General features: G+C 45.2%; 1 protein-coding gene across 1 annotated transcript; it reads right to left on the reverse strand.

Moving 5' to 3' along the window:
- Positions 1-1,784: 1,784 nt before the first annotated feature.
- On the reverse strand, positions 1,785-18,794 carry kcnn4 (potassium intermediate/small conductance calcium-activated channel, subfamily N, member 4). Its single transcript, XM_047038277.1, has 9 exons — positions 17,773-18,794; positions 14,491-14,586; positions 11,721-12,190; positions 10,739-10,874; positions 7,839-7,949; positions 5,974-6,095; positions 4,643-4,712; positions 3,979-4,139; positions 1,785-3,261 (listed from the first exon to the last, which is right to left on the reverse strand). The coding sequence occupies exons 1-9, from the start codon at positions 18,172-18,174 to the stop codon at positions 3,258-3,260; spliced, it is 1,572 nt and encodes a 523-aa protein (XP_046894233.1). The 5' UTR covers positions 18,175-18,794; the 3' UTR covers positions 1,785-3,257.
- Between the last annotated feature and the right edge of the window lie 1,629 nt (positions 18,795-20,423).

Below are 20,423 nucleotides of genomic sequence, written 5' to 3' on the forward strand. Positions count from 1 at the left end.
AGCCCTGACCCTAGTCCAGAAGCCAGCCCTCACCCCTCCCCCAGCCCTGACCCTAGTCCAGAAGCCAGCCCTGCTCCCTGCCGTGTCCCTAGTCCCAGCCCTGACCCCAGCCTTGCCCCAAGTCCAGAAGCCAGCCCTGCCCCCAGACCTGCCCCTAGTCCCAGCCCTGACCCCAGCCCTGCCCCAAGTCCAGAAGCCAGCCCTGCCCCCAGACCTGCCCCTAGTCCCAGCCCTGACCCTAGTCCCAGCCCAGAAGGTCAATAACTTAGGTACTCCTTTACAGTCCAATAAATGCCCCTACTGTGGTAACGGCCCGTTTTTCAGTATGGAACATCACATGCAGAATTGTGAAAAACGGATATCCTTCCAATGTTTCTTGTGCAAAGCTCTCTTTTCTACAAACACTTCCATTGTGGAACACTTAGTCAAAACTCACAATGCCAAGGTGGTTTCTGCAGGTGGCTCCTCTGACACCCTGCAGAACCCTGGCAACCAGGCCTCCACGTTGGTCTGTAAGAGTACTGCGGCTGTCCAGACCTCCATTTCTTCTTCCCAGGCCTCCACCAAGCCAGAACCTGTTTCAGCAATGGTCTCTGTGGTCCACAGCCACCCCAGTGGAGGGCAGATGACCATGGGCAAGAATGTTCTCCAAGGTGGTCAAGCAAAGGTGCAGCCAACCACCACTCAGGTGGCCACACCATCCAAACTCTCCCCCACCCAGGTGACACCTCCCGCCCTAACCGACACGTCAAGCGCGCCTGTGCTGCACACTGTGGGTAACCTCATCCAAGGCATCCTCCAGGTACGTCCATTAGGCCGAACCAACACCCAGGCCCCAGTCTATGCCCCAGCCTCTGCTACACCGCTCCCTCCCTCCTCAGACCCAGCGGCCAAGACAAGGAAACAATACAGCTTCTCAGGACCAGCCATTGCTCCAGCTCCAGCCACGGCCAAGCCGTCTGCTCCCAGCCCTGCCCCTCTGAAGATCTTAACCATGTTCAAGAATGAGAGCAGGGAGCTGGCTCTGTTGAAACGTATGAAGATGAGCTGGCGCTCGAAACGCGTCCACCGTTGCCGGCAGTGCGGCGTGGTCTCCCGGCAGCCCTCGCTGATCGTGCGTCACCGCTACCTTCACCGGGGCCCGCGGCCTCACCGATGCCACTGTGGCCGAGCCTTCCACTGCCAGCTCTACCTCCTGCGTCACTGCATCCAGCATGCCGAGGCCACCAGCTACATTTGTGTCACGTGCGGAGAGACGTTCGTTGGAGCGCGGGTTTTCGCTCGCCACAGGGCGGGTACCTTGAGGAAAGCTAGGGTTATGGGCGGGCGCAGACGCTGGAGGCCAAAGAAGAAGTGTCATGTGCCTTTCTCTTGTCACTGTGGAAAGACGTTTAAAAGGCCGTCCTCTTATCTCTGGCACCAACTCCGAAATCGACCCATGGCAAAACTTGGCTAAGTGGTTTGATATTGTGTGTGCGTGTATGTATGATTGAAACGGTGTTGAAAAGATTGAAGGTGCCATGTACTGTCTTCAAAAGGAAAGGGTTACCCTGTACCTCAGACCAAAAAGACAATTAAAAGGATATATTTTGTGTTAAATGGATCCATGTCTTTGCACCTTCCATTACTTGCTTTGCCATTATCATTGAAATGATTAGTGACGGTCGTGTTTGAGATGTGTAAATTGTAGTAGCAATTTTTTTTCTCACAAATCTTTACTTACCAATAACTTAAAATAAGTAAGCTCTGAAGTTTATTAAACAATACAATTCTTGGGATTTATTTTGTGCAAATGTGCTGTAAACGTCAATCTGAAATTCCATTTTAAATCTGATTTCACAATGTGACCTGTATCACTTAATTGACCAACTGCAGATATTTTCTAAAACTAACAGTTTAAATTATACATGGAAGGAACAGAAATCCAGTTTTAATGCAACTTTGGACATTTTCCTTTCACAAGATGCTCAGTTAAGGAATACTGTTAACATAGTTGCAGCACAACCATTGTGTCTGCTTAAAAGGGAATTGTGGGGGACCAATGAGAAGTGTATGTAGCGCAATTGGTATAACACAAGTAAAAATTGCTTTTCATTTAGGAGTATGGAAATGACTCAGCTAAAATGACCTTTTTACAATATAAAAATGAAAATCCAAAATCTGAACTTGGAGAGGCCAACTCACAATCAAAAGCAGTATACCTCAAAGTTTAAATAGACACCTACATTGGATTGCAAGAGAACTTTAATCTATTTCTATACATGGCAATGGAACTCATAACACCTCAATGACGTGACCAAACTTTATAAGTGATTCCATTTAATGTCCAGGAGGGGGTGCTGTTTTCTCTATAACAGAGTCCAAGGCAACTTACTGCATTCCTAGTGAATAAAGAGTCACAATGCAGACAACAATTATTTTCTTGAATCTTAGATAACAAAATATTGGATTTGAGGCAAAAGCCAAACACTGATAAAAACAATATAAAAACATGTCCAAGAGACCTTCATATGTAGCGGTAGACTGACGGCCATCTGAAGACCACTTATCGAGGACAACCTAATAACCCACTGAGGAATTAAAATGAGTAAAAGTGCTCATATAAAGGATGTGTGTGAATTCAACATGGATTGAAATAAGCAGTTCTTCAGTCATAAACCCACGGTAGGCCTATACGAGTCTCGGGGTTACACTTCCTGTTGATACTAAGCAGTTAGCGGTTAACAACCGTTGAGAGTGAAAGCCACTTTTGGAGAGGGTGCCTGACAATACTACGAGGGCATCAAACCTCACTTCGTAATGCCTCTGGTTCCACAGGAATAAGGCACAGGGGGGGGGGGGGGGGGGGGGGGGGTTCTCAGAGCCAGAAGAGAATGTGGATGAAGAGAAGCAGCATCTCCAAATCTCTTCCACAGACCACGGGGGGAATCGTGGTCCTCTACTGAGATTGTTATAGACTGTTATTAAGGCAGTGCTTTGTGCATATTAATCACTGTAACTGATACAAACACCTCCACTGTAATGAAAGCGAGTGTTTTCTAGTCTTGATACAAGTCAGTGTGCAGTCCATTCAACACTGGGTCAGACTGTCTCATGGTTGTGGCAGCCGTCCAAATGGTACAGCAGCAGCCAAATGTTAAGTGCAGCTTAGGAAGATGAGGCCTCCTCTCCAATGTCCCATGGACATGACAGACCACGACTGTAATATAATAATATCATATCCATCTCCAGTCTTAAGGAAACCAGACAGCCACATGTCACCTGAAGAAGAAAAGACAAGGGGACAGGAACGTAACGTTAGAGAAACACTGGTGGCTGAGGGAATAGTGTACGATGACCTTAGATGACATGCAGTTCTTCGTTGTAGCGGCACATCCAGGCAACTGTTTCTGGCATTTACGTTGATGCATCGAACAGATGCTTGTAGCTACATACATAGAGTGGATATATACACGCATAGTAAGTAGCAGATCATCCAGGACTAGGAGAGCAAAGGTCTAACAGTAGTACTTTAAAAACTGTAGTTTACAAGTAATGGTGCATCTATAGACTTATTTCCACTACACTATTGCATTAATTTAGCAGATAAGATAATGACTTGGCTCCAGAGATTTAGACTGTTGGGTTATATGTTTGAGTTACCTGTTCTCTGGGGGGAAGGGGGAGCGTTCAATTTATGACCCCTTGATTTTATGCTCTACCGTTAAGCTATCCCTATCCCCTATTGTTACTTCAGGGTGATTGATTGTGTCAGCTGTTTGCTCGGTGGTGCAAGGCTTGTGTTGCCTGTTCTGTGGGTGGTGCAAGGCTTGTGTTACCTGTTGTCTGGGTGGTGCACGGCTTGTGTTACCTGTTCTGTGGGTGGTGCAAGACTTATGTTACCTGTTCTGTGGGTGTTGCAAGGCTTGTGTTACCTGTTCTGTGGGTGGTGCAAGGCTTGTGTTACCTGTTCTGTGGGTGGTGCAAGGCTTGTGTTACCTGTTCTGTTGGTGGCGCAAGACTTGTGCCAGAAGCTCGGAGGTCTGTTGGAAGCAGCGCGTGAGCTCGTCCAGCTTCTGTTCCATGGAGATGATTCGCTGCTCCAGCTCGCGGTACGAGTTGTTCCAGTTGGCACTGAGGTCGCACATGATCATCTGCATCTGTTGACAATCAATCACATGATGTTAATAATGTAAATATACAGTTGATATTTATCAACCTACTATGCAGAATCCACACCAACCCTGGCATGGCATCAATGATCATTGCTAACCTTTATTAAAAAAAATTGTGTGCTCTTTTGCTAAGACTGCTAAGCAAGTATACACAGATTTGTTTTGTTGGAACAAATACATAATGTATGCACTGTACAGATGTACACTGTCACATTTGAGCCCTCTTCATAAGCCACCGAGGTCACGTACTATGAAATGAGATCCAACCTAAGCGCTGTGCTACACCTCACATTCAGTCTTTTTTTATGTGTCAATTACAGACGTTCTAAGTGTGGTCATCATCCTTGTCATGTGTCTGTGGCACCTTGTCATGATGCACTATAAGGTCTGTGTAAGTTGTGAGTGGGTTCATTGAGTTCATATGGTGTAAACCTGCTTTGTTACAGCCACTGAAATAGAGCAATAAAGGTGGATGTGGCTGTAGTTACCTTGGGGAGGTCAACCATCTCACTGGCGTAGTCTCTCAATTTTCTCTGCTTGAGACGCAAATGCCGAAATCTATATTACAGGAGGGAAAAAGATTTTAGGCAGGTTATGTCAATAACATGATTTCTACGGTGTATCAGAGTACTGTGTATAATCCTCTGAGAATGGCAGGGTACCAGGTAGCTTATTTGACACCATGCACAGAAGCAAGCATGAAATTATTGTGTTGAATAAAACGCCCTTACAATAACACCGCAAGCCCCCCCTTTTCATAAAGGCCTAGGAACACACAAGTTTTCCACCGGCAGAAAAATGATGGTCATTGCTGACATGATGGACTACATACAGTAGCTTGAGTTTACCTCTTGGCTTGTCAAGAACTCAACATACAAGAGCCATACTGTGTATTTTGAATGAGTAGTTTCAAGAAATATCCACTGCTGTAAAGTTCTTGACATTTATGGTTGGAAAAACCCCTAAATTTAGATTATAATTTGGGATGAAACCATAACTGCCCCGAGAAAGAAAAAACTAAAACCAATATTGCCAGAAACTTCCATTAAGAAGCCATGGGCACTGAGGTATACAGTCTTTAGGGCCTAACAAGGGTGCCAGAAAACTCCAAACTGATGCATAAAATGTGAAGTAAAAGTAAAAATGGTCTCCGAACTGTTTCACTATTCAGAGGATTCTGGAAGTGCTTTGTAATGCTGACTTTCCACAATGTATTTATAGTAAGTCTGCTAACTGTAACACAGGAAGCTAATTCCCTCCACCCTTACAAGTGTTATGTTTCTTAAAAAACAAAACAAAAAGGGATTTAAGGTCGGTTCTAAAGCCCCAGACTGCACCCTCCAGGTGTCCACTGATGGTTAGCCATGGTTACTTGTAAGGTGACTTATAAACTGGCACTGTGTTTTTGGATTAGTTTGTTTTCACCAATATATGTTTTTTTTTCTTTTTCTGAGACACAAACCATGGGTGATGTGATGGTAAATAGAATCCGGGCGCTCAGTCTGGTAGCTAAAGATGTTCTTTAACTACCAAACACTTCCGACTGATGACTAACATCTTTGACAAATTGAGTTAAGATGGGAGAGGAGTGCCCCAGTGGGAACACAGCAAATATGCTATGAGGGCTCCTCCTGATCCTAAAACGTTAACAAACTGTTTCTCACAGCAAACTGTTATTCACCTTATTGATAAAGACTGACTGACTCATAGAACCAGTACTAAATGTTAACGTCACACCCACCCACCCACTCACAAACACACACACACCCACCCACTCACACGCACACACAGCGTCTACAGGGTAGCGGTGATGACTCACGCTCTGATGGCCTCCAGCAGACACCTCTGGTGTCTCCGGTGCTCTCCGGTGCCGCCCTTGGCCAGGTTTGTGCGATGCAGCAGCCAGCACTCCCTCAGCACGTTGGCCGCAGCGTGGCGTATCTGGGACAGAAACGCCAGCTTTAAAACACGATCTATCAAGCTCCCTGACGCCAGCTTTCAGGCCTGGTCACCAACTGAGACGCCCTCAGGATCTCATCCACCCTCTCCACCCTCTCCACCCTCTTCTTCCTCAGCGTGTACTATTCCACTAAAGGCAGAGGTGAATTAAGGGTGCATAAGGTGAATAATACATGCCTACCATAGTCCTATAGGGTTTCCGTATTTACAGTAAATGTGAGATGAATGACATTGATCAAAACCATTATGTTGAAAAAGGAAGATGGTGAAAAACCACATTACTTTTACTTCAGCTGATCAAATAAGAGTGATATTGATGAGCTTCCTGTTCTGAACCTCAATGAATAAACTCAGCAATTTTAGATTATACAGAGCAGGGTCAGAGAGTAGGTTTGCCTAGTAGAGTTTACTGCATGGAGTCTAAAAACAGAAGCGGATGGCTGCGTAATCATCACACTGGGAATAACATTTGAGGATGAGAATAGTCATCAGTTGCCCATATGTGACTTACGGACATTCCATTTTTTATTTTTTTTTTCATCACCCATTTCTCTTTTCTCTTTGATTCTATTAATGTCTGTTGGCCTTCCTGTCCAGCACACCGTTGCTGGCTGGCTCCCTGGCTGTGATGATGTCACCACGGCCTGTTTTGAGGGGGTTATTATTAGGGTCTGTCAGGGGTTGTATCCAGATGTCTTCCCCTCTTTCCGTCAGTGTAAATCTGAACAGCGACAGACAACGAGCAGACACACACACTTAACAAAACAACCATAAGCAGAAGTAAGGATGCACCCATCCACAGGATGCGGCCGCAAGCAGAAAGGAAGTGGTTGTATCCTTTGCCAGTCCGACCTCCAGCCTCACCGTGACAACAGTGGAGATGCTGTGATGGCGCAACACAAGCAGCGTTGTAGCTTGTACACCAAACATACCGGTACTGTGGATGTAAGTGACTGCATTTTGAAATGCAGTATTACAGCGTAGTCACATCCAACTTTTTTTTTCTTCTTCTTAACCATAACAGAGATTTTTTGTTCAAGTATGTAACCATACCTACAAACACACACACACCGACCCACATAAGCACACACGGACACAGGACATAAACACCCACAGGACACACACGTTAGCACTTCCAGTTTCCTGTCGGTCCAAACGCCGTCCTGGACTGACACAAGTCTTTTTCCTGACAGGGACACGATTGTTTCCTCCTTTTGACGCCTTGTGGAGGCTATTAAGAGAAAGGCAAGCCCTGTCTCTCTGACTTTTTCCCACACTATTCTGCCCTCCTCTGTGCCCTATTTAGGGAAAAGATAATATTATATAAAGACTCAAAAACCATAATACGCGTGCAACATGGAAAATATCACTACTTCCACCCAAAAGGCCTCATCCGTTCAATATGAGTTCTTCTTGTGAAACCGCGAAAACCTCTGATGGTTGGAGTCGATAGTTGTTTTTTACGATAGTTGATACTGAACAACACTGGCAAAGAGAATGATATAGGATCCACTTTAGGGATCAAATTTTTTTGTTTTGTTTACGGAAATAGTGTACAAGATAACTTATTTTTTCCCTTTACCTATTCCAAAGGCAGCAGGAATCTAACCTGTGGATAAAGAACGCTTCGACAATGCCAACATTTATTTTCTCAACTTCAGATTGTTGATTCAAATCCTTTTTCACAAGCCTGGCGGTTTGAAACGGGTGAACTAAAGTCCTCACCCGTTTGGAGATCTGAATGTCCATCATGAAGAAGTGCACGTGCTTCTCTCCTTTGTTTAGAGCCAGTTTCTTGGTCATGACAGCCACTAGCATGGCGGTGCAGGCCACTCCCTGAAAACAAACACACACAGCCGTAGCCAAGGTTACCACATTGTCCTTGGGTCTTCCCCGGGGGGGGGGGGGGGGGGGGGGGATTGGGGGAATGGGGAGGGGGGTCACAACAGTACTATGTAAACACACAAGATGGATATCCTACTTGTTCAAGAACTTCATTTTAACAGTTCATGGTGTGGGTGAATTGTGGTCGGGCAATGAGAATGATGTGAGACCTTCTTATGTACAGTGCTATACCCCAAGGTTATGTTTTGAGAGTGAAATGGTTAAATGCAAGCCACAGTGGAACTGCTTGAATAAAGTGGGTTTCCTCTGAGAATAACTTTGAGCTATTACTGGACAGGGAACTACGGCATGCTGACTGAATTCAGATTCAGGCGAGCCACAGAGTGAATCAGAGAAACTCACACACTCACGGGAAACTTTCAGACATGGGAACAGTTCAAATAGATGTGAGAGACTTGAGATGACAGTAATTTACGACGAATGGTTTTCAAAGCAGATGCCTCTACTTTACCTTTTATTTCCTTTTTGGGATTGCATCAGTCAAATGGAAAAAGAAAGTGAGTGTGAGTCTTATCACGGTCTAGTAAACAAGAACACGTTCTTTAGGAACACAGCCTCATGTTTACATCGAAAAAATACAAGCAACTCATCAGAACACACGCATGATGTCGATGAATTCCTGGAACAGGATTCCATGTGGATCTGCCCCCATTCAATCTGGAAACAGGCACAACATCCTTCCCAGAATCTATCCACACCCACAGATGTGAGCTTCACCTCCCCAATCCAGCTGGAGGGGGAGTGAAAATGTGAGCAGGTTGGAGCGACAGGTCGTCACGGAGGGGCTCCTGCCCACGCTACAGGTGTGAGCACCGCTTCCCTCATTCGCTCAGCGAGCTGCACTGTTGGGAGTAGGAAACTCATTTTTTTTTCCATGTCACGGGCACAGGTTGGCACTCCCTCCTGTTCCAGTGGTGCCAAGGGCTATAAACCACCTAAAAATGGAAATGGTGGAAAGTTTTCCCTTAAAAAAAGGGGAGAGCTTATAAAAATAAGGGGCGCGAGGGAGCGAGAGGAGTGAAGGATTATTTTCCACTGTGTCAGGGAGGTGTCTCGGCATGGCTTCGCCGCTCTGGTGACTCGCAGCCGCTCTTATCTGCTCGGATCGGAAACCGACCGACTGGAGGTGAGGCGGGGAGCCAAGTCCTCCCAGTCCGGCACGTTGCCCCTGGCAACGCTCGACCACCGCACTCTGACTCCTTCTTCCTCTCGCCCGGACTCTTCTTCCCCTCGCTCCTCCTCTCTGCGCTTACTGTATATCACTTTTCCCACTCAGCCTTCTCCATGTCTCACTCAATCTGACTGTTGACCTTCCTCCGAACACACACCTCGCTATCACCCTTCCTCCAGACGCTAGTTGGAGATTTATTCCACTTTGACCTTTCACGTCAACAGTATTGATTTTCATATAAGCTAGAGCACTTGGGGGGAAAAAACATCAAAAGATACCATGCTGGGGGGGGGGGGGGGGGGGGGGGGGGGGGGGGGGGGGGGGGGGGTTGGCTTCTCTCTTTGCAATGGGCGTACAAAGTTGCTGTTAGTCTTGTAACACAACAAGGCGCTACGCACCTACAGACTGCACTTGGTCTAGGGCAAGCAAGCGTACCAATCAGCACTTTTCATATCCCCAGGAACTCTCCTTCCTGGGCCAGTAACATTACAACCAGTGGCCACACAGCAACCCTCCACATCTCCACCTGGGTTAAGTGGAAGGAAGCCATGGATTATGAAGAGGAAACCCCAGCCCTCTGCTCCACCTACAACTTGTGTTCACAGTGTGCCTTTGTATGAGAGATTCACAGTAGGCTCCAGCAACTCTAATGTAAATAAACAACTTAAATAAAATATGAAATACTCCCGGCAAGGAATAGGCAGGCAGATAGTAGTAAGGCTGATGTCAAGTTCTTCTGGGAGAAGTAGTGCCTGGTGGAGGAGGGGCCCTTTATAGAGACTTTTAACTCCTCAACTGTTATCTATCACACCAACACAACTGAGAGAAATGGTCTCTTAAAAACTGCACACCCTAGCTAGGCACGGTAGAGCTAAATTGAGTGGAAGTCAGAATGGAATAGAATAGAATCCTAGACTCTCCACTGCATTCTTCTAGTCAACTGCACTTCTAAACCAGGCATTTAAAAACACTGAGAACATGGAAAGACATACAGACACTAAGTCAAGAGATATAGATTAAAGTTGTGACAGGCAAACAATGAGGCTGGCAGACTCGCTACCGTGCTCCCTCAGTGCACTTAGTCATCAGAGCCGGACTGTTCCAGAATCAGATTTGTTATTTGGGTAGGGTGTTACACTCGGTGCCGTCATCCTGGGTATATGTTTTCTGATAAGAGCAGGCACTTCAAACGTGACAAACCCTTCCGCAACAAGCATCTGAGGGGCTCTGAATCGAGCTTCCTTCTATTCTTCTGCACTTATAGACACATTTAACAAAACATGTACAGTACCGTTAGTCAGCTAACGTGCTGTAACATGCTGTCGAGTACGGAGACTGAATTTGTTGATCTTGGTTGGCCATGATAATCTATCAAGCATTTCATTTCTATTATCTACATTTATTTAGGATTTCTTGAGATTCTGGGACTGTTACCTGAACACTCAATATGCAGGCTGGCATCATGAACTAACCCTGTGCATGAGAAAAACAACTCTACATTTAAATGTCATGCATCATAACAAACAGGTATCTCCCCCATTCTAGTTACCATGACTCCGGTGAACAGACACACCACTTTGCCACAGCTGGTGTTGGGTGCCACGTCGCCGTAGCCGACGGTGAGGAAGGTGATTGCGATGAGCCACAGTGCCGTGTCGATGCGGCCCGTCCCCGCCTGCGTCTGCCTACAGGGGGCCATAGAGAGCTGAGCATTAGCCAATGGGTTACGACTTCTCACACAGCTTCCTGTAAACAACAGTCAGGTATGTTATGGCATAATATCACATTATATCAAGGTCAGGGTCTCGGACCAGTGAGTCAAAGAAAGACTCGAGATGAACCGTAACAAGTCCAACCAACACACGTCCTGCTCTGGAATCGAATTAAGAACGGCAGAATTATTGTTGCAACATTAGAACGTTGATGTTTATCAGCTGTCAGTCATCAGTCTTGCAATCTTCCCATCAAGCTTGCGGGCCAGCTCCACTAATCAACGTGCAGGGGACTAATGTACATGCAATTGGGAAGGCTTTCCATCTATTGTTGGTTCAGTGTAAACAAATGAGCTCACACTGACCACACAGAGTGCAGAGTGCTGATGGTGGGTTGGCTCACAATGAAGAGCAATTTGTCAGAGTAACTGAGCAGAAAACGACTATCATCGAATCAGTTATTATTAGGCGTCCTCTCCAAATAGGAAACTCAAATTGACCATCAAGATCGAAAGCAGAGTGTACATTTCAAAGCCAGTCTGTTTTCACTAAACGTGTGTGTGTGTGGGGGCGAGGGACCTATCCTGTACATGTGTGTGTGTGTGTGGTGTGCGTGTGTGTGTGTGGTGTGTGTCTCTGTGCTTGTAGTCAGTCAGCCTTTCAGCTCACAATGCCAGGTTTCACTTCACCCTTCAATGTATAGTAGGCAACTCTGTCGCACTACTCAAGTAGGCCTGCAGATGTACTGTTAGACGGAAACTGTGGCTGTGGCTCTCATGTGAGCCTGTGGTCTGTCTGTATGGCAGCCTCACCACCGACCTCTCACACAGCGTGAGCATCCAGGAAGCGATGAGCCAGAAGAGGAGGATAAACACCAGCAGCGTGCGCCCAGGATACTTGTTCATCAGCACCTTGAGCACGAAGCGGAAGGTGAAGTTGATGTTGTTGAGGGAGCCGATGCTCCTGTAGGACGCGCTCAGGAGCACTTTGCTGTGCAGCAGGATGGCCCTGTGCACCAGGTAGAGACGCAGGAACATCAGCGCAGACAGCAACAGCTCCGTGTTCAACAGCGCCTCCCCGTGGCGGGAGGACACACAGAGAGACGCGGAGGAGGTGGAGGAAGAGTTGGCCTCAAGCTCGTCTCCGTCCTGGGTCAAGGGGACGGCCAGCTCCCAGTAGGTGCCCACTGGATGGATGGCACAGACGAGGAGCTCCAAGGAGATGCCAAACACTCTGTGGGTCGTCATGGCTATCCGCCAGTCCACTTGGTTGTGATCGATGATGAAAAGCTGTAGAAAAAGGGGGGTTGGGGGGGGGGGGTGGATAGAAAGAAACAGACAGAAAGAGAGAAAGAGGTGAAAGAGAGCAAAAAGGGGATAAGGAGAAATAACGAGAGAGAGAGAGAGAGAGAGAGAGAGAGAGAGAGAGAGAGAGAGAGAGAGAGAGAGAGAGAGAGAGAGAGGGGGGGGGGGGGAATAAATAAGATTTTTCTTTTAATTCAGGACTAAGTAAAGGTGGGACTGGGGAGAATTAAAACATGATACATTTTATTTCGAGATGAGGGCCAAACCAAACACAGTTCGGCCCAAGCAGATACGAAGACTAGTTAGGTCAAGAATGTAAGGGTTATAGTGGTCGAGCTCCTCTATAAATCTCCAGTCCATTCTCTGGTGCTACACTGAGATTGACAAAAACATACATTTATCCTATAGAAAACAGCATTGGATCACTGTTGGATAAAATGCACACAGACAATACTCTTTGTAGTCCTTACACTTACAGAATGTTCTTTGTTTTGTTGCTATGTCAGTATACAAAATACAGAGCAAACACTGGTTTGACTGTGAATTTGGGAGGACAACACAGTATATCAACACCCAGCATCACACGCTCACATACACAAAGTTACAAGGCTGTGGGGTCGCTTTGTTCAAGGCTCGGAAACTGATGTTTTGAAACTGAAGCTAGGTTCAACTTACCCTCTTGTGAATCTGTCCTGTTCCACAGTGAGTATTTACTTATTTAACTGCCTGAACAGAATGCAAAGATCTTCTTACCAGTGGATGCAAATGAGTAGCTGTACTGTACGTGCCTGAAAGGAGGCCTTCATGTATGCGAGTGTTCAAGCAAAGCAGGCATCTACTGACCAGTGAACCCTGGATACATGGATCGTGACACACAAACCATGGGAATCTAGTCAAGTAGTCAAGACCAGAATACAAGTGCCAAAATGTGTGTGGAGGAGGTGTGTGTGGGGGGGGGGGGGGGGGGGGGGGGGGGGGGGGGGGGAGGGGGGGGGGGGGGGGCGGGGGGGGGGGGGGGGAGGGGGTTGATGGGGTTGTGGATCACATTTTGACAGGTGATGGTGTTGGCAGTCCTCACTCCTGGGTACATGTGTTAAGCTTCTCAAGACCCTGTAGGACCCTGGCCAACACTCTCCCACTAAAATCACTTCACATGAGGACCAGGAGATGACCCACGAGGGAACACACTGTATTGGGAGTTTTTTTCTTTTTGGACTTTCAATGTTTAAATAACCTTTTCAATCCCATCATGTTCTTTGACCTACAATTGAAAGTCGTAGCCTTGAGAATGGAGCACTAATAATTACTTCCGGAGGTCTGAATGAACCAGTCACACACACAGTTTCCTGAAAGTGCACTGAGTTTACGATAGTACAACATGCTGAAAGTGTCTCACAACATTGGGCTACGGCTTCGATAAAGAAACGATAGCCTCTAGCTCCACCCTCACCTTCCTTATCTCCCTTAAGCACTTGCACCAACTCCCCCGTCCCCCATACCCCCCCTCCTCCCCCCACACTTCATTCAACCACACAGCTGAAGGGCTGCAAGTACTGTAGCAGCATTCGTGTTACACACATTCACCTGTCTCTCCTCTGGAAACAGGAAACGTTTCTAAGAATGTTCTTTTACAACAAGCTCGGCACCTGCTACCTGCCCTTCACGTCGCGGTTTGCTGGCTACTCCAAGGAAGGAGTGACCAGACAAGGAGGGACTGGATCTTTTACATATCCAGTTTCCGGATCTTCTACCAAAGCCCTGGCGAGATGTGTAATGAGTCAGGACAAGACGAAACCTCCATGTTGTACAAGTTCTGAGCTGTCATCTGGGCCGAGTTGGCATTATTAGCCTGTCAGCTATTGCTAGTATGGAGGATTTACAGTGTGGGTAAACACACAGTTCTGACTCCTGCTGATATCTTATGTATATGTTTACATGTGGCTCTTTTAATAGCACTGTAATATTCTTAGCAGACTGACAGAGAGTTGCTGATCAGAGGAGGCCGCCAAATGACCTGTGACAACTGTAGAGGTCAACGGTTCAGCTGGACAAAAGAGCCTACAAATGATGACAGATGTCTGATGATTAAACTCAATGCCATCCTCAAAAGGATAATATAAAATAATAGAAACTGCTGGATGTTTTTCTTTGGCAGTCAAGGCATGTTACACAAGTAACACATAGGCAACACATTTACACATGTATCCCATCCTACACATCCTCCTCAAGCCAACCTTGACTATTGACCCTCTCGCCGGTTGGGAACGAGGTGAAGGCACACTTACCCTGATGTCCTTATAGTGGAAGGCTAAAATGAGAACCAGAAGGCACCCTGTGGACATACTGATGGAGCAGTTGATGATAAAGGCGTAGCTGGAGCCCTGGAAAGGAAGGAGGAAGAGGAGGAGGGAGGAAAGAGAGAAGATAAAAACAATAAAAGGGAGGTTTATAGTTATTATAGTCAGACTCAGTTTCAGGTTCTTTTCCACTTGATTGTTTTCCAGTAGCTGCGTGTTAGCGGAATACCCTGACCTTGGCTTCGGTCTTAGCTTCCATACCGATTTGGTGACAACTTTATTGTCACACATGCACATGCATACATGCACTCACACTGCTGTAGAAAAAAATCAAGTTAATGTGGGCCTATTTGACTAATATAATCCCATGAATTAACTGCATAGAAAAGCATTGTAAACCAAATATCTGTAAGTCACTCTCACTGAGTATTAATGTTTAGAATTAATAATTAACATTTACGTAGACTGCATAGAATTTGCAACAGCGGAATGAAGATGGAAGAAAACAATCAAGGGTAAAATGATGCAGCCTTGCACCCCTCATAAAGGTCAACAGGCCCCAAACTGACCCTCTGTCAAACATCTGACTATGCACAGGTCGACATGCCCTAATGTAATAAAAAGATTGCTGTTTAGAGCCATGACGTCGACTGATGTAACCTCGATGGAAGTTTTAACGGGGAGTTAATTTAATGACGGGCGGTTTACAGTTTAAAAGATAATTGCAAATTTTCAGACAAAGTTGAGGAAACTTCCACGTGGAGAGGTAGGGAGCTGGATGGTGTGATGACGTTTGTTGGCAAATTCGATTGTTTTCCACAATTTCTCCTGTAGCATCTGCATCATGTCTAATTTTACCCTGGCTAATTGGAAAGCTTCATATGCGTGACGTTCATTTGAGTGCATTCTATCAAGTCCAAAACACGTTGCTTGCTCTAGGTGTTTGGATTTTGTTGTAATTTTTTTCCTTTGGAAACTCTTCTGAAACGACCTAACGTGGTTAACATTGTTGCCTAAAGACTTGGCCGGATAACGCACGAGCCACCCAAGACCACGGCTCATCCTCACTTTGTCCACGTTCAACAAAGTTTAATGTAAGGGTTACCTTGTAATAAAATGTGTCCATGAGGAGAATCTTTTAATATGCAAATTATAATCAAGAAGTCTCACGCTTAATGCGGTGTTTACCAAGCTAGCAGCAGTGACATCAGTAGGCCAAAGGCTATAATCAACGTCGTTTGTTTAGTTTCAGTCACAACATGCGGATGTTGTATCGGCTTTACTATAGAAACGCATCCTCTTGGCAAGCTGTTCGATGTGACAGGACTTAACTGCGGAAGAGAGAGGTGCAAAGAACAGGACGTGTACGCACTTCAGGATCCCGGGACGGCCTCTCAGCCCTAGGCTACTAGCATTTCCCCAGACCTTGAAATCAGCTGTGCGCCTCGAGGTGAACCTCTTGAATTATTCAAATAGTCTCTAATTATACACCAAATTATGTGGAAAGAGCCATACCGTGAGCAATTTCACCAAGGGAAGTACTGAAATGTGGAAAAACTGCTACAATAGCCCAATTTCCTGCATAATTTGGCGTCCAAGAAAAGACTTAATTGTCAGAGACAGGCGATCAGGCGTTACAGTAGATTTAACCATGTAGCCTAGTTTCATTATTCGTAACGGTTTTGCATTGGCATGTTGGTCATATACCGAAACCCCTAGGTCTTTTTCTCAAAGTTTACAGTTACTACGGTTTACTTAACCAAGTTCATATTCTGTTGGTATTTATTACAGAATTTGTTGAACTTGACATGAACTGGCCTGTGCATTCTCTATGGACGTTATTTACTTAGCCTAACTATAAGCAGCTTTATCCGCTGTGATCTGCATGCTAATATAATGCGGGCGCGCCGGTAATCATAGGGTCAGGGTTTAATCTCAGGTGTCGGTTGAACTATTTCACTTGCGTGCACGTTATGAGTGTCGAAGCAGTCATTAAATCAAGAAAAATGTTAAGATGATAAAGATAGGCTACGTGCAGTTGAATTGTGTGACTTGATCCGCGTGTCTATGCTCCGTTGATTTGCCAGGTGATTAGATAAATTGCACCAAATGTTACTCTCAGTTTCACCCACCAATTCAACGGATCTCATATGCATATTGAACCACGAGACTGAGTTCGGTTAACCAGTTCGAAAAACCTCTACATTAAATTAAGACAGAATAACCTACATAGCCTTATATATGACGTTCTGAAAACAGCAAACAGCCTAACTCTTGTCAGAACTATAAAGTTGCATACACATATTTGTATGATCATAACATAAAAGGTTAAGGTTTCACAAACACCTCATGTGAATAAAAAATGTTATATTTGGTATTTGGTTCTATTTTGAACCTATTTTAACCCAGGAAATGTTGTGACCTGCCACAAGTTTCTCTCCTGTGGAGCCTTGAAACACGCTGTTATGTAGGTTATCTCCATGACTGTTAAAAATCTAAGTGGTGTTAACAGCCAGCAGGTCCGCTGATTCACAAGGCCTTCAATGTCGTGATATGCTTGGGCTGGGCTGGCACTTGCATTTAATGTCTTGATCGAGACATTTATTAATTTAGCAGATCCAGAGCAGTAGCGCATATTATAGCCTGAGAAGAGCAGATCACAGTTTTAACAGGATTTTGGGGACAAGGTCAGCACTAGGCCTATATGGCTGAACATTTTGTATTTTCATATATTCTTTATAGTGTTTCTGTAGCCTACTATTTATAGTGAATCAGTTCATAAACACAGAGCGATTCTCACCTTGTTGTCTTTCCTTGTCCCCCCCCCCCCCCTGTCTCTCTCTCTTTTTCTCTCTCTCTATCTGACTCTGGCAGGTGACTGCTCAGGTCAACAGGTGTCTTTGACATGGCCTGGGTCTTTGTATTGATCCAGAAACGGAGCTGTCAGCACTTTAGTCCTCCATCAAGAATAGGCTTTAGCCTTCTTGTGTTTGATAAACATTCCATGTCATCTCTATTAAGCAAGGCCAGGTCATGAACAGTGAACCACGTCTCCTGCTGGCTGCCCTCTGTTTCAGTTCCCCTGATTTAAAGACGGATGACAGATTTGTTTTGAAACACGTTTTGCTTGTTTCACGTCAGTTAACCTAACTTTTGACAAAGAAATGAGACCCCCATTTATTTCCAATGTTTGCTATAGCCAAACGAAGTTATTATAGTATTTATTATCAGTTTATTTTGGAATTAGACTGTAAATGTAAATACACCTACCGGCTCATAAGCAAATGGACACAGCTCCGCGTGCAAAATCATGAGCAGTATTCCAAGCAGAGCTGTGCCCAAAGCACACGCGCACAGGCGCTTTTTGTCCTCCAGCAAAAACTTTCTGTCTCGCAGTCTGTATAGATTGTCCCCTTCAATAGGGGTCACCCGCTTCCCTGTGTGGGATAGTGGGACAGATATTTCCGTCGTGTCCCCGCCGTTTCGATTGATTAATCCATCGCAGTTCATACCGTCCACTTTTGAATCGTTGTTGATGTTGTGGGAGGTCATCTCCATAGCGCACTTGGCACGGCTGTTGCCGTTCTCCCTGTCGCCGTCCACTGCTGCCTCGTCCTCTCCTTGTCCAGCTTCCCCTTTGTCCGTGCTCTGCCCCCGAGTGCGATAAGACATAGATGGGCAAACCGTGAACCGGGTCCTCCTCCCCTCCGTCCCACATGTAAAGTTGAGGATTTAGGTGGAGTGATACGCGCTCACCTGGAGATTGCCACCACCCGCATGATTACGCGCGCCACTGGCTGTTGAGTTGGACTATGCGCTCATTTGCATGCGTTATTATCAGAGCACGCCAGTCTGACACTAGTGTGCCTGGTGTTTGTCTGTTGCGTCTATATTAACAATTTGCATAATGTAGGAAGTTCTACCAGCCGTGCTGTAAAGATTGGTCAGGCAAGATTTGAAGGCATTTGTCTGGCAATTCCCGTAGGCTTCAGTGAATATTTGAACGTTCTTTACCTTTTTTTACGAAAGTGTCATCCAATAATGTTAAGCAATATTTGGGGTTAGAGACTACTGATATGAAGTAGCTAACCCGTGCATTCCCATTTGTTAGATCCTTTGACACCCCCAACGAAATATTGAATAATAAACTCATCACGGGGACATGATATACTTAAATGAAGCTAAATGGTCTTAGAGTGCTTGATAAGGTTGTTTATGAAGTACCTGTCACGATACCTAAAAGCCAAAGCATATAGCAAGCAAGGCCGTAATCATAATACATATTGGGGGGGGCACTGACGCATCGATGCTTGTGTCGCAAAACCAATACGCACAGTTTCGAAAAAGTGTTTTGGAGCTTGTATCAAATTTCGAAACCACGTGACAGATGATGTTCAATGCTTCAAACGTCACGAACTGGTTCGAAGTTTTGCCGCTCTTCTGAACCAGAGCCATGGAAGGAACGAAGCCACCGCTTCTTGTTAAAGACAAATCTCACATTGTCAGAGAAGCAGCACCAGGCATCGCTAGAGTTTCTTCCATCAGTCATTATTATTTAGCCAAATCCGTATAGTAATAATTATAAATCCGTGCATTTGTGTTGTGTTATTTTATTGAAATGAAACGTAACATGATAGGACTAGGTAGGTCTATACAGTGCCCAGAAAACAAATGTTGATGATTCGTCAACATTGTCAACAGTAATAATAATTTGTAAAAATAAAGTTCCCCCAGTTCACAATAGAGTAGTAGCTAACCCGTGCATTCCCATTTGTTAGATCCTTTGACACCCCCAACGAAATATTGAATAATAAACTCATCACGGGGACATGATATACTTAAATGAAGCTAAATGGTCTTAGAGTGCTTGATAAGGTTGTTTATGAAGTACCTGTCACGATACCTAAAAGCCAAAGCATATAGCAAGCAAGGCCGTAGTCATAATACATATTGGGGGGGACACATCCCCCCCCAATATTCAAATCTGGTCAAAATGTCCCCCCCAACATATTGATCTAAAAATATAAATGTGCTACGCTACGACAGGCAACCACGCACGCTGTCCGAAATTATCAACAACATTTTTTTCGTCCCCCCCAATGTTGATTCCATGGCGGCCTTGAAGCAGACCAATAAATGATCAGTGTTCCAAAAATTAAGTGAGCCTACTCAATAAAATGGGAAGAGGGAGCCCTCTAGTGGCTAAATTAAGTTTCTAGTGAACAAAACAAAAGACAAAACACAATCATGGGAATACACGTCCCAATTACAGTTATTACATAATCACTCCCCACAAACCTTAGCCTTTAATTCAACAGAACAGTGTGGTGTATGCAAAAGATGAAACATATACACACACACACACACACACACACAACCTCTCACCCCAGTCTGTTGGCGCTTCACTTTTTCCACATTATGTTATGTTACAGCCATATTCCAAAATTGATTCATGGATCAAGTATTTTTGAGCATGATGCTACAAGCTTGGCACACAAATTATTGGGCAGTTTCTCCCATCTCTCAAGCTCCATCAGGTTGGATGGGAGCGTCGGGGCACAGCCATTTTCAGATCTCTCCAGAGATGCTAAATCGGTTTCCAGTCCGGCCGAAGCCATTCCTTGTTATCTTGGCTGTGTGTTTAGGGTCGTTGTCCTGTTGGAAGATGAACTTTCGCCCCAGTCGGAGGTCCAGAGCACTCTGGAGCAGGTTTTCATCAAAGATGTCTCTGTACATTGCAGCATTCATCTTTCGGCTGTTACATAACAACGTGTGGTAAAAGTGTAGCGCTGTGAATACTAAAAAATATATATTAGTAATTTCAACAATGTCACATACTATTGAATTTACAAGTAACGCAGTAAATAAAATAAACAAACTTAAACTTAAGAGTATACATGTATCAATATAAATTAAATTAA

This window comes from Hypomesus transpacificus, chromosome 2, assembly GCF_021917145.1.
Source record: "Hypomesus transpacificus isolate Combined female chromosome 2, fHypTra1, whole genome shotgun sequence".
In the NCBI taxonomy this organism is placed as follows: Eukaryota; Metazoa; Chordata; class Actinopteri; order Osmeriformes; family Osmeridae; genus Hypomesus; species Hypomesus transpacificus.